General features: G+C 31.5%; 1 protein-coding gene across 1 annotated transcript; it reads right to left on the bottom strand.

The window, feature by feature from the left end:
* Positions 1-2,755: 2,755 nt before the first annotated feature.
* On the bottom strand, positions 2,756-21,846 carry YAK1 (YAK1-like protein 1). The gene is made up of 18 exons (XM_068609758.2): positions 21,044-21,846; positions 16,555-16,754; positions 16,251-16,404; positions 16,043-16,152; positions 15,785-15,854; positions 15,613-15,695; positions 15,181-15,262; positions 15,048-15,088; positions 14,267-14,389; positions 11,932-12,082; positions 11,678-11,792; positions 11,477-11,559; positions 11,302-11,376; positions 10,002-10,076; positions 7,623-8,419; positions 4,377-4,529; positions 3,684-3,973; positions 2,756-3,203 (listed from the first exon to the last, which is right to left on the bottom strand). The coding sequence occupies exons 1-18, from the start codon at positions 21,206-21,208 to the stop codon at positions 3,127-3,129; spliced, it is 2,844 nt and encodes a 947-aa protein (XP_068465859.2). The 5' UTR covers positions 21,209-21,846; the 3' UTR covers positions 2,756-3,126.
* Positions 21,847-26,580: the final 4,734 nt, after the last annotated feature.

A 26,580-nucleotide genomic window follows, 5' to 3' on the forward strand; every position in this document is an offset into this window, starting at 1 on the left:
CCTTTAATATTAAGTTAATAACTTGTACTAAATATTATTTCTTTCTGAAACTGAACACACCAAATTTGAGCTTTGTTTGTATTCTCATTTAAAAAATATGAGGGTGTAGAAAGAAGACATGGAGATATAAAAAAAAATAACCAAGTGAGTCCAATGAGAATTGAAATGAAAGGAACTTTGATCCCTTCTATGCACAATAATCATGTTTCATGTCATTCCAAATTAATCATTCATACTTTATTAAACTCTCAAGAGTTACTTATATCAATGAATCATTAAATAAACATTAATACACATAAAATATAACATCCTTAAACATATGATATTATTTCATTCAGAATTTATTATTTCAATGTCCCCCTAAACAACAGAACACTAGAGAAATAACAACAACACCAATAATAATAATAATAATAATAATACAAGTTTAAGAAGAGAGAAAAATATATAATAATTCATTAAAATAAATTCGTGTATTATTTAAATAAAAAAAAGTTATATATAATAATATATATACAAACAAACTGAACAAAAATAAATAAATAAAATAATTAATTATATAATATGTATAATATTTAATTATATTTTAATCTTTAGTTGGAGAATAAATGTTGATGTTTCTAAACTTGTCAATGAAATTATTGAAAACAGTAGTAAGAATGACATTAGTTAATATGTCGAGTATTTAACACTTTTGTGTTGACCTGAATAAATAAGAGTGAAAAATTACATTTGAACAAACTTACAAATAAAATACCAATGAAAAGTTTACAAATATTGAATAATCATTGCAACCAAACCACTTCATTAGTTAATAATAATAAGGCATGATATTCTGATTATGCTAAAGATTTGGACATAATACCTTGTTTAATATATTTTCAAAAAATCAAATAATTATCAAAAAAAACACAAGAGCAAGTGATTGATCTCGTGATGTGTAAACATTTACTCTAGTATGCATCAATAGATGGTGAAAGATTATATTTGTTGTAAGAAAAGTGACATTGACCTGGAGTGGACTTTTAGTATTGTAACAAGTGATGAATAGCAGTCAAATGTGTGGTCAATTGATTCTTTTATGTATTGACTTAACTTGTGAAATGCAAAGGTAATAATAGTTAAGTGCATAAGTCTTCTAATTAATTTTTTATATATAAAGATATCATCAATGAAATTGTCATCAAGGTTAAGTTTTAAATTGAGATTCATAGGTAGTGTAATTGGTTTATTACTTAAGAAAACTCGTATTATGAAGCAAAGATAAAATATATTTTCTAAGACCTTAATCTCTTGAGCCATAACATCTCTCCATCGTGAGAAATTGTTTGATGATAAAATTGAGGACGTGAAAGTTTGATTGAGAAATGTTTTGTACTCTCGATTAAGGTTTCCCCAAAAAAAAAAATTTTTTTTTTTTTTTGAATTGGATAAGGGTATAAGGTGCTAAAGCACAATTAGTCATACAAATAAGATAGTTTCGGTCTAGATATGGTTTAGATGATCTTTAAACAAAGACTTAAAATTCATCAATATTAGATATTGATGTTTTAGATGCATATGAAATTCATTAATGAACAACAAAAATATATGAAAGAAAAATAATAGTGGTGGACAAAGGTGGAATTACATGAGAGAGGAAAAGTTCCATAGAAGAAGTCATTTCCTTGAAAAGAAAAATTGTTTCATGAAAAACAACATCCTTAAAATTTTAAATTGTTTGATTTTTAGGTTATACAATTAGTATCCTTTATAGTCTCTAACCAACAAAAATTGATGAAAGGTATTTTGAATAGCTCAAAACAATTTTAAAAAAAATGGGAGTTAAGAAGAACAAATAATTTTGAAGATATAAAGTTATGCCCATAAATAAAGTGTTTGTGCTTTGAAGACATTATGACAAACCATCTTATGGCCATTTATTTTATTATTGAATCAGTTGTAATTGCTTTTTGCCACAGGTGACATATTTCCACTTAAGAGAGGATCACATTACACTTTTATTTCTATTGTCATTACATCAGTTTGCTTTAGCTGACTTCATAGGTTTATGAGGCAAGAAGACACATTTATTACTTAGATCAGACTATCTCAAATAATGGTTCCATTGGATAATGTCACATGTCAAAGCAAAATTGCTTGATGAAGAAAGATTAAAGTGCTTTCTTACTCAAACTCAGACTAATTCTTACACATACTTCTTATACTGCCAAAGTCTAATTGAAAATCTCAACTAAATCACCTTCTCTACCTACAAATGACAAACTAATTTGGAGCAGATAACGAAACTCCAATTTCAAACATATGTTGATTGCTTTACAGAGTCCAACACCATTTTTGTTGCTTGTTCCATATTGTCCCCCATTCATACCAGCTCTGTCACAACACACTTCTCCACATGCACCCACTAAAATAATAAAACTGATATTGTTCGCTACACCATTCAAGCTTCTGATATTACTGCTGCAAAAAATTTATATATTCATACTATTCAAGTAACTCACAAGTAAATAAGTGAATCAATGGCCCACTGACCCAGTATCCTACCAGGTCAATCATCCAAGGTTTTAAAATAAAACATCACTGATTCTTGTCTTTTGCCACACTTCATATTCGAATCAAATCTAGTTATAAGACAACCAACAAAAACGAAACGGAATTTACTAACTAGTTCAAACTTGAAACTATCAGGAAGAAGAGAGAAGTTTAGAAGCATTAAAGAGCTGCAATAGTCACTATAAAATGAGGCTGAATATTAACTTTTTTTACACGCGACGAACTCAGATTTCATTAAGCACAACCTTTCCAGAAGGTACATCAGCGCATATAAAGGTACCTTTGAATTACCAAATACCAATACCCCAACAAATGACCAATGGCATGCAAACTATAACACAAATTAATTTTAAGCGCAAGCACAATAACTGATCAAACATAGAAGGGTTTGCCAACGAACCATTGGGTACTGGCCTTTTTTTCTTTTTTTCCCTTTTTTTTCACTTCACTTCACTCCCCTCCCCTTTTCTCCCCAAGCTTCTACACAGACTACCCTTGTTATGACCCACTCCCCTCCCTCTCTTCCTGGATAAAAAAATTAAAAACAAGCTGAACCATTGAATCGGACTTCTAGTCTATCCTTGCATAATCTTTTCTTGTGCGGGATGTCGGAGGCATGCTTGATACCGGAGGATCCATTCTGCGCCCTACAGTATATACCAGCCAAGTTAGACTGATATACATCATAATGGATTTCTTTTTCTTTTTTGTAAATTAATACTTAATTTTGATGAAAACCAGAAAACAGAAGTGGAAGTGGATGAAGATCCTCAGCTAGCTTCCATGTTACCACGAGTTTCCTTTTATTTATAACAGTACAACATTACGTTCACCTTTTTATTCATTGTTGATTCTCACAATAATCATTTGATGTTCACCAAGTAAAAAAAAGTAATAAAGTTTGTCATTTAATAGTATGTTTGGATGAAAGATTTTGAGTGATTCCTTGTGCCCGGAGTAATGTCATTTAGTAGTATGTTTGGATGAAAAAAATTTAGAAGTTGATTTATATTTATAGAGAATTTGAAATGCTTTGACAAAATGTTTATTGGATAAAGAATTTTAGAAGAAATTAATAATCCCAATAAACAGAGAAAAGAGAGTAAAATTAGGCAAAGATTATATACCCCATGTCATACTGTTGGTGAATGAGTTACCCCTAGGAGAACGAGGACCCACACTGCTGAAACCAGAAGGAGCCTGAATTTTAATTTGATTCCAATCAGCAGCCTGGGGGGGTCTACCATGTGTATATCTCTGAACAGATTGGTGTCCAAAACGGCTTGGAGAATTATGCAAAATATGAGGCATGAGATGAAACTGCTTAGACAGAGAGGGTGCATATGCTGCTTGAAGATCATGCGTTGGAAGGCTACCCATCTCGACATTAGTAAATGATTGACTTGGTCCATTTTGTCTGAAGCACAAGTTAATGACAGTGAAAAAGGATCAATGATAGTAAAACAACGATATTCAAATTATAAGGGAAGGAAATTATTCCAAGGATTTTAATTCCTCATTAAGTTAAACAAAGAAAAAGTACATAAATTGCAATACTGTCAATAATGTTCCCACAATTTTACAGCCACAAGAGTTACCAACATAATTTTTGCTCAAAATCACATTTAAATTCTTTGTTACGCTGATAAAGGGAAATAGTTTCCCCCTATTTTAAAAGCATGTCATATGGAGTTACATCTGCCAATCTTAATCGGATGAGAAAATAAATCAACCCACCTAAGGAAAGCACGAATATAAAAGCACTTCAACCATGGAAAAAGTAAAGCAAAATGATAACAAATTAACAGCAAACAAACCACCTTTGCATGATTATTGGAGTGTTTGAGCTGGACTCATGGTTGAACCTTCCAAATCCAGCCCATGTTTCAGTAGATCCAAGATTCATACTTCTGCCAAACTCATTTGCCAAACAGCTTTCATCTGAACCATCCTCTTGAAGAAGTAATTCATCACTGGAATTAAATTAAATTTAATGATGAGAACATAAATATCATCAATTATCATCAAATGCCCTGTTACTAATTAACTTCAGGGAATGACTACTAGAAGATTGAATCCCATAACTAAGTCTGCTTCATGACTATCAGCGGCCAAAATCACCTGAATTTCTTCAGACAGATTTAAGTTTGGTGTAATTCCATCTAGGAAACCACAACTATCTTTTCACCAGTGTATCAGTTTTGTTTCCCTTTTCAACCTTTTGTTTTATATATTTTGTTAGCATTTTGTTTTTGTGAAGTACATATCTCAGATTCAAGCCACCTTATTATGATATCTTTTGTTTTATATATTTCGTTAGTATTTTGTTTTTCTAAAGTACAGATCTCGAATTCAAGCCAGCTAATTTTAATATCCATATTTAAAATAAAAAAATAAGAAACAACACTAATTAGTAATTACACATTAGGTCAATTTATTTGGGTTAGGAAACACTAATAAATGTTGCTCACATGGATAACATTCTAATTTATTCTGTCAAACTTAGATGAAATATTCAATTATAATAATGTCTCCACAATGTTATTACAAAACTACACCCTTGTTTGATCTTTCATAATATACTTTCTCTTCTTTCAGTCCAAAATTATTATTTTACAACAACAAAAAGTATATTAGTAATCTAAGCTCCTACAAAGGCCAAAATTATGCCTAAGTGATAGAAAGGAGATAAAAGCACCAGTATGACAGGAATTCTATATTAATCTTCTGTGGATACTGATATCAGTTTGTAGGTACATTGTGGTGGAATAAGATGGAAAAAATAAGGAATTTAAACAGAAAAGTCCAGAAAGGGTATTTGAAAGTTATACCCCCCCTAAGAGACCTTGATACTCTGCATTACTTTGCGATATCTGCCTAATAGCAGCATTCATAAAAATAATTCCTCAAGGTAAAATGTTGCAAACCTTCCTGCAGTCCCATATTCCTAAGAGTTTTCAAAAATTTGGATGATCCTGCCTTTTAATGAGGACTATATTTAGACCCTCTGAAGTGATCATGTATTCCTTTGCAAGATAAACCTTGTACGACCACCCATTCTTATGATAGAATAACAGGTAATGGCTGACTCTCAGCTGGAGCAGAGAGACATGAATTACGGAACTTGGAGATGTAAGTTGAATTTAAAAGTAACCTGGCCAATCCTTTTCAAGGATCTCAAAAAAACCAGAAGTGAGGTTTTCAATGACTTATTTTCTTAATGGTAAGGCTGTAAGGTTAAATCTCAAGGTAGACTAAATCCCCAAGTACGAGCCTCTTAGAAAATGGACTTTAAGTCTAACTTAGTCTTACAAAATCAGCATGTAAGGTGAAATTTGCATCCACTTATAAACTATAATTTGATCATATTTCTAACAGATATTGGATCTAAACACACTCATCTCATATCGAAAACTAGACATCTCAAGCATGGACATAAGCCCAACAAACTTCACTAAGATAGGTTCTAATACTATCTTATAAAGTGGACTCTAAATCTAATTCAACCTCGCAAAACCAACTTGAAAGGTGAGGTTTTCATCAATTTATATACTATAATTTGGTCATATATAGTTGATGTGGAATCTTTGTTGAAGATCCCACGTCAATTAGAGATAAGGCCAAATTATAATATATAAGTGGGAGCAAAGTATGCTAGTATCCAATACTGCATGGTAATCCCCCTACCGTCCTAACTCTTCTTACTTGGGCAAAGTAGATCATTCCCCAACCCAATATACTTTCTCTGGTTGAGCAGTTCCAATTAATTCTTTGCCAGTGTACCATCACCAACAACTCTTCACCTTCGCTGATGGATCTTATCCACACCATCCCTACATGATCATGTCAAGCCTTTAGAGAGTGGCCTCTTACTGCCTATGGGTGGCTTAGTGTTGATTGACAGTCAGGGGTAGAATAGCTGGAGGGGCATAAGCCACACTAGCAAGGCAAGGAGGCCTTCCATGCAGTTTCCAACACCAATCAATTGTATGACTCAGCTGATGGTAGTTCTTTGATATGTATTGTCCATATCAAGGGCACCTCAAATTGTTGTTCTGGTAGGCTAAAACAAAGGTACCACTAAGAAAAGGAAAACTGGCTGAATAGTTTGGATAAATTAAAAGAAGGGCAAACAAAGTTGTAGCCATAATAGGGGGACCAAGGAGACCCTAAGATCTGGTCAAGTAGTAGAGTACTCTGGGGCAAGGCACAAAGGGCAAAGGTCATAAAAAAGGTATTATGATTTTCAAATTCCTTCTTGACCTCTACAAGATTTGTAGCGGTGGGGATAAGGGCTAATTGAAGTCCTAAAGGGTAGCTTGAACCTAGACAACGTAGGTGGACATAGGATATCGATGTTTGTAAATCTGCAACACATCTTTGACACTAGTTCAAGGCTTCAATTTTCGTCTAAACTGAACATGTCTTGTTTGATGTAGACTTCAAACATCTCCTTCACAATGTTTACAACATAATTTTTAGGATTGGGAATATATTTCAGTATATTATAGGTATTTTGAGTGAACTTTTCACAAGTTTAGGAGTCAAATTTATGGTGCTTTGGATGCCATGTTCAATGACACAAAAGAGATCACATAACTAGAGAAATAATAGGCCGGAAACTGTGTCAAAAGACACAACAAATATAGATATATATAGGCTTGTATTATTACAAATAATTAGAGGATAATTTGTATCCACTAACTAAGAGATTTAGTTGCCTATAAACATCTATTCACTAAATGTAAATATTCTATCCTGATTTTCAACATCAATCATGGTGAAAGGTTGTGACGTTGTAGTTGAGTTTTTCTTGCCCCCTCCCCTAATCCAGATTCCTCTTTATTCTGTCTCCATTCCCATATACCCCCTTTGTTAAATGCTCCATGTTGACCCTTAACCCATTAATCTTTTGCATGTTATAAAAAAAATATTCAACTCGTAGGCATGATAGTCATATGTAGAAAAATTAATGTTGCATGAGATACACAAGAAGAATCCAAGATATCAATTTTAATTAAGAAAATAATTAATGACAATTAACTGTTTGGGAGTCAATAGGGTACCTGTAATTAGGGTCCCAGTCGCCAGGATCGGGCAATGAAATGCCTGTCTCTGCATTGTCATGACCCAATTCTGTTGATTGTGAGTTCAAATTAGCACCGGGCTTAAAACATGAAATGTTCGGATTAGCAGAAAATCCTCCACTTCCTCGTGGTTTCCGGTTTCCAGGAATACAATTTGACTGTAGATATGATGGCGAACTGCCAAGAGGTTGTGATGTTCCCTCAGTATGGCTTGTGCTGTCAGGATATTGACTTTGCCAATTTGAAGAAAATGTTGTTTCTTGAGTTTGAGGACTTCCAGAATGTCCCCAGTTTTTTCTTCTATTAAACTGGCTAATTGCAGCTGTCTTGCCTAAAGGTGATCCGTGAGAAGTTCCTCTTGCAGGAGATGTTGGTCCAAAGTGTCCTGGAGAAACAACTGAAACCTGACTATAGGAACTTGGTGGAGTAAATTGAGATGGGCTGGCACCAAGGGGCAGGGGAGCAAAATTTCCAGCTGATGGACTTATGCCCAACCCATTCCCAGGTTGGTATTTAACTCTTCTCCTAGCATCAGGACTATTCCCAAGCATTGACATACTGCCCTGATTGTGCATGTTCATACCAGATGGAGCAATAGGTGAATAGTAAGCAAACATGTTACTGCTTTCTCCATAACTTCCATAGCTGCTTCCAAGCCCAATACTGTCATTATAGCTCCCATGGCTTCCTACACTCCCATAACTATTAGCAGGCTGATGTTGAACCATCTGAAAATGTGGACTGCTATAGAGTGAAGCTCGGCTTTTGCCCTGAACCTGTGGGAACAAAATATAGTCATCTAGAATTGGATATAATTATTTCAGAATTATATCAAAAGCTATATTCCACATTTTGTGATAACTCAATTAGAAAAATTAAAGAGGAGCTTTTATCAGAATGGCAAAAAGGATAGGATTCAATTTACAAATTTCAAAATTGAAGGATGGGCATTGCTCAGAAAGATGAGTTAGGTATTAGGAATTGGAGATTATTAGGGAAATACTTTTGGGTTTGAATATTCACTCAAGAAAACGTATATGTAAGGCCGCCTACTTCACTGAGAAGTATAATGTTGCCATTGTTTCCACTAATCTCACTTTGGAGCCTTGGGGCCTACTTAGAAATAGCAAAAGTCTTCAACGGAAAATTATCCTTTTTTTTTTCAGTTTATCAGTGTTGAAAGGACTGGTTGTAATTGTGTGTTTAATCACACAGGTAAATCCTCTATTTATAATCATTTAAGGTATAATAATGGCTAATAATGGAGAATATCCCTAATTATCAGCAGTACATCCCTAATTACTAAGATCAAATCATGTCTTTTACTTCATGTTTTTACTTTATTTACACAAAAAGGAGTTGCTACTGTTAGTATGTGAGTTGGTTGGATAAATGATGTGAATGTTTTGTGCTGTTAATTTACAATATACAATTCGGGAATATAAAATTATTTTACTCAATGTCTAAAAAAAGATATTAGGCCCAAACTCAAATTAGGGTCTATTTTAGCAATTCTTGCCACCTTATCAAACCAGCCGTCATTAAGCTGTTGTTGGACCACACGGATGTCTAGTTTTGCACACTTCCTACATTTAAGATGTTAACTTCTCAAAGTAAGGATGTGTGTTAGAGATACCACCTTTTGCTAGCCGACCTATTGGGAGGAGCTTCCTCTCCCATTTTCCTTCTACTCCATAATTTGATTTTAACTTGAATCTCAACAGTGAGTATACATGTGGATCATGCCAATGAATACTGACCCACAAACACCATCTAGCTACAAGTATTCCTACCTAACTCATGAAGCACATCAACATGCCCACTAGATTATGGTTTATCTTTATCACAACTCCACGATCATATTAATGGTGTGCACTAATAAACTTTTCTATGAAGCTGCTCCATTTTTATTTATTAATTGTACAATCATTAGTTAAAGTATACAAATCCACAGACTTTATTTTCTCTCTGAAATCCTTTTACCATGTTTTCTTGTCTTTCACAAGTTAATGTAATTTTAGGAGAGGAAACTTGTCTATGTTTTTTAACATTGAACATAATGAGAATTATATAGATAGTGCTGGCGAAGTGAAATCCTAACCACTCCTGTTTACAAAATAAAAACAAAGATAGGAGGAAAATCAACTAACTAAATTTTTTCCAACAAAGGAAAATAAAATTAAATCAGAATAATCTACTTTGGATCTTAACAACCTAAATCTTTGAGACTCTTATTTGATATTTAAATTTAAAATAAAAGTACATCCCCCTGTCAACAGTTAAAACAATTATCTTATATGTATCCAATTATACTTGAGAACATAAAGACAGCAATATTTAGTGTAGTAGCATGCTCACATTAGGTGATAGACCGGCAGCAAACCAGTGTCCTCCTCCTGGATGATTATCCACCTTGATATTTTGAACTACGGGCTGTAAAGTAGCCATAAATAAGATGAACTTTAAATGAAGACTTTGGAATTAATGTAATGATCTGATCAAATAACTAACAACAAGATACAACAGCAACATCCAAATAAAATAGACCAATTAAATGATGGGAATATAGCAATAAATAACATGAGAACAGAACTAAATGAATGAATTTTGCAAAGTATTTATGAATACTTTGGTCTTCAAGCAAGTTTGTACTCCTCTTATTATGACTGATGAAATAATAAAAGTTCAGTTTGTTATTCCTGTTTGTTTTCTCTAAGACTCACTTATATAATCTTTTCAGAGTTTATCTCTATTCAACATGAGACTTCAATTTTTCCCAATAATGATAGAGATACGATTCCACTATTGTCATTCTATAAAATAAATGGGATTTTTATATATAATACATAGACCCAAGTCAACATAAACAAGAACAGGTCCAGCTCTGGCATATTCCCCAAATGGAAAAATCTTAGAACTATCTGTGAAGCTTTTAATTTTTGAATTCGAGGATGGTGTAGGGACTTTCGTGAAACTGGAGAATACAGGAAGCAGCAAAGCTGCCAGTTGTAGGGTCCGTGAAAAGAGACGGCTTGTTTGATTCAAAGCAAAGATAGCTTATATTGTACTCCTTGTAATATATCATATTCCACTAAAGAAGGATATAGTGGGGACAGAAAAGATAATCAGGGAAGCAGTGAAATAAAAATTGCAGAATCAGAGCAAAAACAGCAAAATGCTCTTCTCACTCTAAAGCAACAAACTCTTCTTTAACATCACTCTACCTGTGGCTGTCCCACTTATCCCAGCCAAAGGAAGCCCGTTCTGCCCTGATAAATTTGGAAATTTGACTAAAATAGTGCATTTCAAGATATTTCAATGTTTTTAGCTAGTTCAAAATAATAAAAAAGGAAACACAGTTTGCTGGAAGAAATAAAGATGGACAATGGGAGCTCACTAAGATCTACATGAATCCTTACTTCACAATTTTAATTTTCAAACTGCATATATCACAACAAGAATTGTTAGCTCTCAAACGCAATTCCAAGGCATATTGCACTATCTATAATTCATTAGTTAAACATCTAAAACACGGTACCCAAATATTATTTTTGCTCAAGTAGCGAAGCATTCAAGGAATAATTAAAGAACAGTCAGTACTAATAAACATTTAACCTAAACATAATAATATAGATGCTTAAAATGGAGATTTACTTACCATTTGAGGAGTCTCAGGGGGAGGCTTAAAAGGATGTGTAAAAGGTTCCCCAGTTACAAAAGGGTGTTTTGAAGCCTGAAAGAAATCAAACTACCATTTTAAATTTTGCATTAACTAGAGACAACTATAGTTTGAAAGATGGGTCAATGTGGAAAATAAAACATTCAATTATTACCTGAACAGGTGACCAGCGCTTTAAAGGATCCAATTCAACAAGCCCTTTCAAAAAATCAATAAGAGCCAGTCGTATTTGACTTTCTATTACAAGTTGAGTATATACAGCATTCATTAGTTCAATTGAGCTGAATAAGAGAAATAAAACAAGCACAGAGAGCGTAGAAAAGAAATCAAGTTAAGGCCTTCTTGGGAAGCTAACCTTTGACAATATCTTCTTTAGGTAGGTTTTTTCTGTAAGGATAGTTGGCAACAATTGCCTCTAGATTCATATGATTAAAATACTCTTTTCCAATTGATGGCTTCTTCAATTCTCTCTGAACAGGAACCAGAATGGTTGATAGTCATGTAATATTAAAAAAAAAAACAAAAAGAGAAAAAAATACTGAAGAGATGCCATATTGTTCATTTTGGACGAAGACCCAAAAGCAAAAAACAGTAACATATAAGACTTACAGTTTCGTATTCTTCCACTGTCAATGCTTGATAAACACTTCTTCCATTTTTGGAACTCTCACTGCTCTCTATGTTCTGGAGACTCCCAATGCACTTAAAGAATTTACTTGAGTTTTTGGCATCCCTTAGTACATAATCAGGTGGTTGTCCTCTACAATATATTTGCAACATCTATAATGTTAATCAAAATAGTGAAAGAAAACAAAATAAACCAACTAATGTGCAGAAAAAAACTAAATCTAATATAATTTCATATTAAAAAATCTAAAAGCTATTCTTCATTTGTTCAGAAGAGAGAGACAAAAGAATCTATCGATGTTAAAAGACTTCTACTCAGCCAACACAGTTTTGAAAAAAAACTTAGATAGCATGCTAAACTCTAGGAAAGAGAGAAACATTTTTCTGAAACAACACAAGTGCTTTATTTATATTGAGAAAAAGGAATCAATACAATAAATAAAGGAGATTTGACATATATATATATATATATATATATATATATAATCTAGATATTATTGATTATATAGGATAAGTTCCTTATTTCAATATTTATAACAAGACAACTTTATACCTTGGATAAGAGAAGCAAATGTTGTAGCAAAATCAAATATTTAAATGGAATACGAGGTCATGGATTCAGTAACTTGTGAACACCTAGTTGAAATGGCTTCTTAGAGAACACAAATTTGTACAATCTACAAAATGAAGCTGATTCGTGATAACCAAGTGGTTTTGTATATTGCATCTAATTCAATCTTCTATGAGAGGACCAAACATTTGGAGGCTAGCTATCAAACATGACTCTGGCAACATTACTACAAGCTTTGTCAACTCTGGTGATTAGTTGATAGCTGTCTTCACTAAATCTTTGAGGGGTCCAAGAATTGGTTAGATTGGTATCAAGCTAGGTGCATATCATTTATATCCTATATTTAGGTACAATTAATGTAATATGCCTATATACACCCACAATTGTTGTGTATTAAAATACAGCACAATGTCTTTGTTTTTTCTCATATTTTAACAAATCCTATTATGCATTGGAATCCATCAAATTTTCTTCAGAATAAGTTTTTCAAAAAAAATTATTTATTAAGAATTGGGTCTATCCTAATGACCTGCACCAGTTTCTCCTCTGGCAGTGCTATGTCTTTGTTGTTTTCTAGCGTCTTTGTAACAGAATGGTATAACATTGAAGTGAACTTCATCTCAAGTCAACATTTAAAGCAATGGTTATTCATTCAGTCAGGCTGGTGTTTAGCTAATTGATGTTTTACATGTGTTTCTTTGTTAAACAGATTAGATGTCACGATTTAGAGGAAGAAAGAGATACCCTAGTTGGAGGATAAATGGTAACAAAATATGAAGTTATTAAAAGCTCAATCATAGGTTTTTTAATCAACTCTTATAAATGCATTTCACCCGTAAAAGTGCCCCCTCCACTCCCCTTTGAAAATGTCCAACCATTTTGCTTACATATATCCTATGATGCACAGATATGATTCGAGTATCAGATACAACACGTATCCGATACGAAATGGTCTCACCTCTAAAATTGTAGGATACAATACATTTAAAATATGCAATCTATATGCATATATATAATTCACAAAATAAAATAAATATTATTATAACTTTTTAAGAACCATATTAAAATTGAAAATCATTATTAAATATTATCAAGATGTATATATAAAGTGAGTGAGATTTGTTTCTATCCACAATTATTGTCACATTGCTTGTGTTTTTAACTGTGGTACTCAAATATCAAATCTTGAAAATGATTTCATGGAATAAATCACAATAATTATATATTTTATATATGTTTAATGTTTGGAATAACATAAAAATAAAAATGATGATAGTTAAATATAAGACCAAAAATTAAAAAAAAATGACTACAAGAAAAAGTTGTGATTGTTATTTCTGAGGCTATTTTAGGAAAAAGGGGTAGTACAGGATCTTGGGACGTGTTGTCTAATTCAGCAAGGGTAATAAAGTCTTCTATTGGATCACGGTTTAACCCAAAGGACAATGCCCATTCCTAAAACAGGATTATTCGTTGTACACCAATAAGTAACAGTACTAAACCAACTTCTAAGAACTCTTTCTTTCTACGTATATTAACATTTTTTTAATTTTAATTGTTGACAACCTGCAGATACGTTTAAAATACGTATCTGAACGTATCCATGTCAGATATGTCCTCATAACAGATACGCTGGCCAGATGGATGTATCAGTGCATCACAGCATATATCATTGCAGGGAAACCATTGACATACAAATTGTATAGCTATGTAATTAAAATGTTTCCTTGAGAGAAAATGCCATACCCAAGAATTTCAATCATCCGTTTCAAAAGATCAAATTCTGAAGCCCCAGGGAATAATGGTAATCCAAGAAACAATTCCGCCACTATGCACCCAAAGGACCACATATCAATAGCTGTTGTGTATCTGATAAGAGTTAAGGACCAAAAAGAAGCTAGAAGTACAACAAAACAACCTGAGAAATAAAAAAGAAAACAGCATTTCTATAGAGTATACAATAAAATGTGAGACATCCCAAAGATCTTAAGTGTCCGTAAGTATATTTGAAAGCATGAGGATAACGAAAACCACATTCAAATGTTAGTATAACAAACATGTCATAAGATTTTAACAAGATTGAAATGTTAAAACGTACTAAAGACAACACATCATGGAATCATTCATTGCCCCCACATCCCAAAAAATGAAAGGAAAATATGGCACAGATTGATGGATAATAGTTCCATTTTATCTATAATTTAAAAATTTCTTAAATGATTTTCCCCAACTAAGCCATGCAAGTAACATAAACCAGTAACAAGTAAATGTAGAAGCCATAAACTTTTTCAAAAACTTTAATTCCTTGTCTAAAGCCATAAGGCAACTCAACTATAGCTCCACCTGCTGCAGCACATTTTTACATTAAAAGTAATTAAGAATACCAAGCTATTTCCTCAAGTATTAGAATGTAGAAAGATGGTGAAGTAACAGAAAGGTAAATCAATAAAACAATGAAAAGAAACCCCAAAAGTGAAAAATCTTGAAAAGAAAAGGCATCAGTTACTGATTCCATAAGTTAGGATACTGATATCCAAGAAGAACCTCAGGTGATCTATAGTATCGACTCTGCAATAACAACAGATGATAAGGGTAGGTACCAGGACAATTATAATTACAATAGTGATTATAAAATCCTACATTCTACAGTAAATATAAACCTGAATATAAGAGTAAACAGTGCGGTTTTCCATGCATGCTGATCCAAAGTCAATAATTTTTATTTCTGCTGGCTTCACAGTGCTACATATGAAACATAAATACATAAAATATCACAATAAAATAGCTGCAGCATACACAGAAAATCTAAGGAAAGGATTTATTCCTATGAACTGACAGACTCGCCTTAGAGAGTAAAGTGAAGAGTTATAACCATTGACTACAAAAGTAACCCTGAGATTGTGATTAAATGCATGCTCATGTATATAATATATTATGTACATATTTAAAACACAACTGGTGTTTTTTTAATAATAGTTATAACTCTTCATTTTACTCGCTAAAATGAATCCTTCGTTTTATAGGTGTTAAATCCTTAACAAAGTAGCTGCAGCATACAGTTGTTTATGAGCACCTTTATGCAAGAAACCAACCTCGTACATAAAAGTATGTTTTCTGGCTTCAGATCACAATGAATAATTCCAGCCTCTTTTAGCAGAGCAAGTCCGCATAAAATCTTATAACAAAAATTTCAGAAAATTAATTATGAAAATTCGAAACTGGAAAAAGGACCAAGTTGAAAGGTCATACAACGAATTGTAGTACCTGCTTAGAGAATAGCTGAACAATACCAAGGGATAATCCCCTAAAATGATTCATCTTGATAAGCTCATACCTGTATACTACACAATGTCAACACTAAAATACACGAGAGAAAAAAAAAAAAAAAATCTAGGATAGCAATGCAAAACCAATCAAATATGCATTATTAAGTAGAATGTGAACACCATTCAGGCTTTAAATCCATTTCTCATTCCAATGATTATAAATTCTAAAAGGAAAAAAAAAATGCCTGGAACTTACAAGTTTGTGTCCAACAATTCAAAGCAAATGCACAAATGCCGTTGATATACAAAATAATCATATATACGAACAATGTGATGCTTATCCTCAGGATCATACTTCTTATTTAACTGCAGGAAAAAAAAAAAGAGCATACATGAGTAATTTCTCACGGACTAACAAAAAATAACAAGCATCTTGATAATATCAAGTCACAACAGGAGTTTACCGTTGTTAAGATAGTTACTTCAACCAATGCTTGTTGATAGTATGCAGGTTGGTTTTTAATGATTTTCACGGCAACAAAACTGTTGGTATCTGAATCCCAGACTTTAGCCACTTGTCCAAATGTCCCATGGCCAAGGAGATCTTTGACAATATATCTGTACCAATCAAAATACAAAGTTTATAAAGACATCCCAAGGTTGCCAGAAGAGTAAGGTGGTATCAACCAAAAATCAACATTTAGCTTTGGTATTTACAAAGAAATATATATAATGACAACATAAAAACAAAGGATATGTGTTACAAACCTTTTATTTTTCTCTAAATGGTTCAGGACTAAATTCACTGTCAAGATAAGATCTGAGTTTACATTATCATAGCCATCATTAAGCACTCCAACTGACGGGCTGGTCAAAAATCTTTTTGGATTTAGATCTTCAGAATATTTAAACTGTGGATTGCATATTTGGTATGTTTGAACTATTTCCTTGGTCAATCTAGCCACCAACTGTAAATTTGAAGGTGAGCATCAGTTCAATATTTAGGTATCATAAGCTCCAAACAGCCAGATATAAACGACAATAAAAATAATGTATAAAATTTCCATCTTATATCAACATTATGCTACTGCCATATATGTAATTAGAACTGGACAAGACAACAATTCCGAGAAAAACAAAAGATAGATACATCTCTAAGGGAGAAGCGTGATATAAGAGCAGTTACTCAATTGTTTATTGGCTAGTTAGTTATTTGCAAATGGTTAAGTCTGTTACACAGCTGTACTATAGGCATTTACCTAGCTGTCCCTATAATAACTGTACCTATAAATACCTCAGTGTAACACTTTGATCATTACGCAATAATATCTGATATTTTCTTCTTCATAATTATCTCTAACCATTAGCCTGGTATCAAGAGTCTAAGAAAGTGGAATTTAAGCCTCATTCAACTCTGATTCGTAGTTATTCATCGTCACCGGCTTTTCCATTGACAAATCCTATGTTAAATACACTAGCCTTGTCTTTGTCCCAAATGCATCGGCCCGTTTTTGTCCCATATGCACTAGCCCTGTCTTTCTCCCATATGCACTAGCACTGTCTTCTCCCATATGCACTAGACCTGTCTTTGTCCCAAATGCACTTTGTCTTTGTCCCAGATGCACTAGCCCCATCTTTGCCCCAGATGCATTGGCCCTAACTATTCCCCAGACACACTAGCCTCATTGATATCCTTAATGCACTAATCTATCATCGTCTTCGCCCTATATGCACTGACCTCATCTCTATCCCGAAAGTCATCAACAAACTTAGTTTCAAGTTAAAAAATTTGTGGGCCTCCAATAACATCAGTTTAAATCATTCAAATGTGATTTTGAGAAGGACGAACCTGCTTTGCTTGTCATGAATTTTCTCTGGAGTTGATGACCATTCCCAATTATCTAGCTAAGCTATTTTTCTCTCCAGCATCACTGAGTTGCTATTCCAACTATTATCTTTAGTGTACTTCAATTTTTACGTTTTTACTTTTATTTTTGCTTGCATGGAAGTAAAATATTTTCTTTTAACAAGCTAAATCTTAGTAATCTTCAACTTGAGGAGAGTGTTACAAATGACAAATATATGAAGATAATATATTGGAATATTTTAGAGTATCTTAGATGATCTCTGAGAATTTATTCTTGTTTTATATTTTAATTTATTTACTTATTTAATTATGATCTTTATAACTATAGGAAGAAGTCACAATTTGGGTTTCAACAATCCTTTAATAAGAATGTCACTTGCCGTGATGTCAAAATAAATGGCATACGAATGAGGTCCCCATCCACATTCACTTTAGAAAATGTCTACTAATTTCTACATGCTTCATCCAGTCATAGAACTGGATTATAGAAAATAATAATTACATTTGTGCTGTTACACAGTAGAACTTCATGGAGAGAGCCAGAGGAAGTTGTAATGTAAGTTGTATAAGAAAATTATAATTCTATTATGTAAATCTTCAAGAATTCTTTTAAATCATAGAATTTCACAATCTCCTTTTGTCATGGCCCTATATTTTATCCTATATACTACTAGACAACATTATTTTTACTGCTCCAAGTACAGTAGGTAGATGTTAACTTCCTGTCAATAATAGATCCAACCCAATCCACATTGTAAGCACTTCCATGCCTTTCTGCTCAGTTTTCCTAAGAAATAGTCCTCAGCCCAGAGCAATTTTTAAATACCTCAAAATCCTGAAAATTGCCTTAACTTGTTCTTTATGTGCTCATGAATTGGCTAACGAAATTTACCACAAAGGCTTTGGCTAGCTAGGTTTGAGGTAAATAAATCAATTATCCCACTAATGTTTGGTACCATGTTGTTTCTATTGGATATTCTATGTCTTCACTTCGAAGTTTTCTACAAAGATCTATAGGAATTATAGTTGGTTTGCAACCCATCACCGTGTTTGTTTTTGAAAATCGAGAATATATAAGAGTGGGACAACCCTCACCTCACAGGCTAGGTTTTAAGGGGTTGGATTAGGTCCAAATGCATTGTCTAAAAGTATTCAATAACCATTCTAGTACAGGATGTGTCAACTTGGTTGTTTATGTTAAAAACTTTGTTATTACAACAAGTAATGATCTACATGACATCACCCAATTATAGCAACAAATGTGCCACCATTTTCAAACACAAGATCTTCATAGACTTCATTACTTCTTGGGGACAAAGCTAGCACAAGCGATGAGTGGTATTGTCATTTCGCAAAGGAAATATGCAATGGATATTTTCAAGGAAACAAACTTTGTCATGCTAAGCTTGTTGACACACCTATAAATCTAAATTCCAAACTTCTACCAAATTAGGGTCCCCTTTTAGATCCAAAAGGGTAAAAAGATTGGTTGGCAAGCTGAGATGTCTCATTGCACCCAACTAGATACTTCCTTTGCAAATGGTATAGTGATTCAATTTCTTAATTCTCATCATGAAGGACACCAAGATGTTGTCATTCATATTCAGAAATACATCAAATGAGCTCAAGGAAAAGGTCTTTTTGATGAAGACAAAGATCATACTCACATTGTGGGATATTTGGATACAAATTGGACAGATTCTCCCACTTATAAGAGATTCAACTCCAAGTATTGCTTATTATTGGTGGTAACTTAGTTTCCTAGAAAATTGAAAAGCAGGTCCAGTGCAGAAGCGAAGTATTGAGCCAAGGCTTCAATGACTTGTAAACTCATTTGGCTTAATCAGTTGCTCAGAGAATGAAGTTTGAAGTTGTTGCTTAGATGACACTCCTTGGTGATTATCAAGTTGCCTTGCACAATGCATCAAATCAATCACATTGAGGTACATTACCTCTTTATCATGGAGAATATCTTGTTGGGTGACATTATTACTACTAGTTTTATTAATTCTAACGATCAATTTGCAAATGTCTTCACCACATCTTTAAGGAATCCTCAAATTGGTTATATTTGAAACAAACTTGGTGCACGTGATTTTTATGACCCAACATGAGGGGCAGTGTTTGATATTGTAGATATCCTTAACTGTGGTAATTAGGAAATTCTAGGATTTACGTAGTAATGCTAACTAGGCCATTTTTTTCTCCATAATTATTACCCACACTACATAATAATACATTAGCTGTGTACATTATAACACATACATTTAGCTAAGTCATTTTTTTCTCCTCTTGAGAGAAAAAGAAGGCCATGTCTTACATTAAATAGAACCCAATCACTTGATCTTATCAGAAATCAACTTCCAAGCTAAATGGAATTATAGGCTCCAACCAAATGCACTACCAATAGTAGAATAAGTTCTACTTTGTAATGCACATTTTCTATGCTTAAAGCCTTAACCCAATGCATAAAGATTTAGCCTCCATACAGCAAACCACTAAAGATAGTCAATAAATATTATTCCAAGGATATATGGCACAATAAGCATCAACCAAACAGGGTTATTCAACGAAGAATCAGTAGCAAAAGGAGGTAGGAACAGATGAGGATCAGATTCTGAACATGCAACATACATAACATGCATATTAGACAAAAAGTGACCACAGACCTGGAACGTATATCAGTAGCTCATTTCAACAAAAATCATCAATTGGAAAGGAATTTGAATAAAAACACTCCAAATGAGTCAATGGATCAAAATCTTTAATCCAAAACTGAAGACAAGTGAATATAATCAACAAGATCAAATTGCTACTCTCACTCAGGAATTTCCTATCATTTACAAAAAAAATGTGATAATTCCAAGAAAAATATAATTTCAACACGATCAAAATTGTTGCTTAAGGAACTAGGAACCTCTATGTTTTTCTTTAAGTGACATGAGCACTAGAGCACAGGATCTGGATCCAGTAAAAAAGGACAGCATGGTATGCCATTATTCAATTCACTACATGAGTTATAATCTTAACCCGCTTCTTCCTTTTCATGTTTTCAACTGTTCTTGCGGTCAATAATGGTGAATACTAAGAGGATGACAATCTAGACAAAACAAAACAAGAGTATATCTCTATAATGCACAAAGTCCACCATACCCAGAAATCATACTTAACATACCCGCAATGTGGACTAACCACAACTAAAGTGTGTAATCAAGGTTTTGTTTCACTTGACTATTTTCAAAGTATCCGCCTCCAGCATCCCTAAATCCCAACACCCCATACTATTTTACAGTCAAAAACTCTCACTGCACATGATCACAAAAACACAAAAAGACAAGTTCAATCCCACACTTGCTTCCGCACAAAAAAATAAAGAAATAAAAAACTCACGGGCTTTCTCACAACCAGGCGAAACGGTTGCGGCTTCTCAACAGCAGCAGCAGAAGCTCCTTCTTGAGGCTTAGGCACACAAGGCACGAACGCAGAGCCGCGGGGACGCCACTCCGAGGCCAAGTCCGTGGACGGAGCCTTGTCCGCACGTGCGACCCCATCCATGACCCACACAGAAAGTTAACAGAAAAAGAGAAATAGAGGACCGAAATTCAAGTCAGAGAAAGATTCAGTTTCCCCAATTCCACTTCCATTATAGCTCTTCCCTTCTTCTCATTCCCCTCTCTCCACTGCGCAACTGCTTGCTACCCTCCAATCCAACGGATTTCAATCCCATCACGGGCCCAACCTCCACAACCGTCCCACAATCACATCCACCCCGAGATCCATCGATTGCTTCCTTTTCCCTTCTCTTTGGAATTGAATCCGATTGGGGCAAAAGGGAAATAAATCAAAAGGGGAAAATTATTCAGAAAAGGGAGAAAACGGATCGATCCCAACTGGGGTTTTGTTTTGTCAATAGGGGATTGGGTTATAATTTAGTTTCCTCGCTTGCAACGGAACGAAGAGAGAGAAAGCGAAGAGAGAGAAAGAAAGAAAGAAAGAGAAAGATGCAATGGTTGGTCTCGGAGAGAGTCAGGGCGGAGAGGGCAGAACGCGCCGTCTTGGTTCGGTCGAAGCAGTGATGACAAATAATTTTGTGTTTTTTTTTTTGTGGGAACAAAAATCCTCTTTTTAATGTTTCTTTGTTCACTGCGACACAATCAATCACACCACTTGCTCATTCCAACTCTCCCTTCATTTCCCTTTTTACCTTTTAATTATTATAAATTAATAACAAATCAATTTTCTTCTTTAAACTATTCTTCACATTTTCTAAAGGATTTAAATGTTAATATTTTTTAGAGATTAATATGTTTTAAAAAGCATGGTCAGACAAAATTATTAATTTAAAAAATTCTGAAATGTTGGATGATGTAAGTTTGTATGTATAGTTATTTAATTATGGATTTTCTTGTATGATAAATTTGTTAATTTTATAATAATTGTTTTTAAAAAAATTTAAATATATTTTAATCAGATGACATGACATGTTATATATATATATATGGGTGTGAGAGAGAAATAGTTTCATAAATATATTATAGTTTAAATATTATTAAACACTTACATAATAATTTTATATGCATGTCAATCAATATTACAATAAAATTATTGTGATATAACTAAATTTATTGCGTTTGAATTGAATACAAGTTTATTGTTTGTGTTATGACTAAATTAAGTCAAATTAAAAAATACTTAAATTGTGTAAATTCATCACATTACTTCAAGACTAATTTTACATTTTAATTCTTATTTTTCTTTTGCAATTTTGTAAAAAAACACATTTTAACCAATTGTAAAAATTAGAGTTAAAATGAAAATAACATTTTTAAATGTAACTTGGTAGTTTCTTTAGATATATAAAATATACATCATAAAATTATGTGTAATTCCTCAAATTTAGACATCTCATCTCATGACCATCTTTGTTTTACACATTTAAGTTTAAATGATCACTTTCAATTCTTCATAACTTATTTAAATCCTTCTCATAAACATCATAACCAAGTAACATTTTGATTCATAAGCAAATACATAGTCACGACTTCCAAGTACGTAGTCACCGTTTTCATGATCAACTACTACTCACTATGTCATAACTCACCTCTAAAAAGTTATTAATGGTCAGTCACTCAAACTTCTCATGTAGATAAGGATGGAAAAATAGATTTTATCTAGTGATATCACTTTCACATGATGCGAGAGCATATTCATCTCATGACCTCATCAGTCTTCTTTTACTCGTGCTCACCTAGCTTGTCTGGTCACGAGGAGAATGAAGTGTATAGATTTTTTTATTTTTATATCTAGTGTATGATTTTGTTTTATTTTAAATGATTGTAAGTGTGCGTTATGTTATTTGAAGAATATAGATAAAAAAACACTTATAAAATTCTAATCATAATCTAACACCTAAAACCTAAATCATGTTGACATGACATGAGAAGGTTTCAAATTTAAGATTCTCAATCATAAAAAAAATATTTGTTTTTCTTTTTGTATAGTAAATATTAAGAACACGGATAAGATGGATTTTTGAGATATGGAAGATCATTGTCCATAGGGATTTATTTTGGTATGTTGCGCAAACCCTTTAGGGTGCAACATAAACTTCTCAAGTGGTATGTCAAGGATCATAAAACTAATAAGCATAAGATAGTAGAATCCAATATAGAAGAAAGGAAGAAAGTGACTAAGGGTGTTTTCATGGGAAAAAAAAAACAAATATTCATTGTATGTAAAGAAAATGTGAAAATCAATGCAATAAAGTTTAAAAAACAAGGAAATCAATTTTTTTTTTTCATTCAAAACTTTATTCTAAGAGTTGTGAAGAAAGTTGTAATTAAGTAAAAAAATATATATTTATTTAATTAATTAGTTTTAATTTACTTTCTTACCTTTTTATTTTAAATTTAAATTATTATTTTTATTTAAAATAAAATTACAATTTAAATATAAAAAATATAATCAAAATTATAACAAAATTAATTATTATAAAATAACATATTTAATCATATTATATATAATAAATTGTAAAAATATTAATAAATAAATAAATTTATATAATAATTATATTAATTACAAAAAGTAAAGATAAAAATAAAAATGTTTTTTAATATAAAAATAAGTTTTTATCAAATATTTATAATTATAATTTGTAAATAAATAAAAAATAATAATTTTTAACCATTTTTAAACCTAAGGGTAAATTTGTAAACTTACATTTTTATCTATTAAAAAAAATTATTTCAATCACACTCATCACACCATTCACAAATTTTAATAAACTTTTTCTACATTTTTTCACTTTATTTACCTTAATTCAAAAACTCTAACTTTCTTTACACTTTTTATTCGAATCATCTCAAAATCACTTCTTCATTTGATTTTGAAGAAAAGTTAAGACAAGTATTTATGGAGGGATGAATCTTAAACCACACAATGATAACATCCTAGTGCTATGAATTACTTATTTAGTAGTGTAATTTTCCATGCAAAGTTATATTGTATGTGAGGTATAAACTTTGGTATGAACTTTGTTGCAGATTTGAAATTCACAAGAAACAATTAAAGGATCAATTTTTCTGCACAATATTTCCATGGCAAAATCTGCAGAAAAATAATGAATTCCAAAAAGTATTTATTCCACTTAAAAACTCTCAAGGCATGTCTCTTATTAGCTTAGGCTTAATAATTGTGTAACTCAATTAACATTTGTTTTATTATTATTTACAAGTAAGGTAACTTCAAATAATTAATTTAATAATTTGTTTATACTTTTAATATATTATTAAATAATTAGATATTACATTACATATCATATTACTTTTTTATGTATATATTTAATGAATCTATCGTATAAACAACTTAAGAGAGATTTTTTTTAAGAAAATATATTATATTTTTATGCATATACTTTTGGTTTTATTTTGAAAAATCCACCACATTATTAGGTCCATTTTAAGAACAAAAAAATTGAAAATATGTATGGAATAGAAAATAGTTGGACTGTAAAAAACTAGTAAAATGGAACATGAATAGATATAATCATTAACCTTTGTTGATAGAACACAATGAATAACATAAAGTGATTTTGGAGAAATTTATTTTGATAACCTTAATGATAGAGAAAAAGAAAAAAAAAAGGTGAAAAAGAGGTTAACATGGATAAACACATATGCATGCACTCTCTTTATCATTACTACAATGAGCACTTGCTCCTGCTCCATATTTCTTTGGACAATCAACCAAACAATTATCACTTTCACAATGGTCATACAATTTCACTTCACACACTTTTCCTTCTACCATTGAAATTGCTCCTTCTTTTCCTGTTTCACAAAACATACATAATAAATATGAGAAAAGCTCCATTAACACCATTCAAAAATAAAACAAAATATAATAATTTATTCAATGTTAGAACATGACAATTTTGTTTTTAACCAAAAATCAACTTCAAAACCTTAAATGACATACCAATCTCAATGGAGACAGCAATTAGAAGGAGCAAAACCAAAGACATCTTCATCTTCTTTCTCTTAATTTTATTAATTTTATTTTGGAATAGTACACTCTTTACCTCTCACACACACATATATATGTGTGTTTTTCTCTAGGGTTTATAATCCTTTCATTTTCTATATTTGTTGATAGTTTATATATTTACTTTTTCTTTGACTTTTCTTTATTTTTTTATCATTATCAAGTTATTTATATTATATTGATAGACATTTGTTTTCATTATAAAAAAAATTATTAAATAAAAATTAATTTTAGAGAAAAAAATAACTAATTACTATATTTACTAAATAAGATACTAATTTAAAAATTTAAAAAATTATTTTAGAGACAAAAGATAACTAATTACTATATTTACTAAATAAGATACTATTTTAAAAATTAAAAAATTTATTAATATTATTAATAAAAAATTTAAATTAATTTTTAATTTGGTATCTAATCAATTACGAATAATTTGGCTATCAACTCTACCGTCTAACTAATTAGTATTTCTCTACCGTCTAACTAATTAGTACTTAAAAGTGATAGTTAATTACATATAAGTTTAGAAACTAGTTTATAAATTTTTTTAATAATAAAAACTATATTAAATACTAATAATTGTTTTGTTCTGTATAAAATAATATCTAGTTTTAATTAATATAATAATTAATTATTATTTTATGTATAAAATGAGTATTTATTTAATGATTTTTTTATACTATTTTTTTTTTCAAAGGTTTAGAAAAATAGTTATTTAGAAGTAAATTAATCTATGCATATGTTTTTAATTTTTTTTCTAATAATGATGTATCTAACTTTAATTTCTATACTTATTCCTTTATTGTATTTAATAAATACAGTTTTAAACATTACCAGTTAATGAATATTTATTTTTTATATTGAAAATATTGATTATGTTATACTTATTTAATATATAATTAAATTTTATCTAGAAGTAAAATTGACTTTCAAATAATATTAAATAATATGTTTAATGCTCCACAAGATAATTGTTTATTATATCAACATATTTTAAATATTTACTTTCGTGCTGTGTTTTTCATAATGTATGTAGAAATTTATCAGACAGAAAAGAAAAAGAAGAATCATGTAGTTGTACTATATAGAAATATATTCATTTCGTAAAAACTTAATTTCGTATATATTTTATGTTCTTATTTTATTTTTAATTATATTTTAAAATTTTAATATTTTGAATCTTAAAACTACCAGTACATTACATATATAACAATAAAGAAAAAGGAAAAACAATTGTGGAAATAAATTACCCTTCCATTTAAAATAATTACATATATCACTATTCAATAATAGAATTATTATTTTTTTCTTCCTTTTTCACGTATATATATAATCTATATTATTTCTTTAACACTGTTTTAGTCAAATTATAAATTATATGTGAA

Source organism: Phaseolus vulgaris, chromosome 3, assembly GCF_051622355.1.
Source record: "Phaseolus vulgaris cultivar YP4 chromosome 3, ASM5162235v1, whole genome shotgun sequence".
NCBI lineage: Eukaryota > Viridiplantae > Streptophyta > Magnoliopsida > Fabales > Fabaceae > Phaseolus > Phaseolus vulgaris.

Bases quoted from the DNA above. Each gene is read 5' to 3' on its own strand.
- YAK1 (XM_068609758.2), bottom strand. From the start codon at position 21,208: ATGGATGGGGTCGCACGTGCGGACAAGGCTCCGTCCACGGACTTGGCC. The intron at 11,560-11,677 runs GTTAGCTTCCCA...AACTTGTAATAG, and splicing joins TAAAGAAGATATTGTCAAAG to AAAGTCAAATACGACTGGCT. The intron at 8,420-10,001 runs GTGAGCATGCTA...TTGTTCCCACAG, and splicing joins CTGCCGGTCTATCACCTAAT to GTTCAGGGCAAAAGCCGAGC.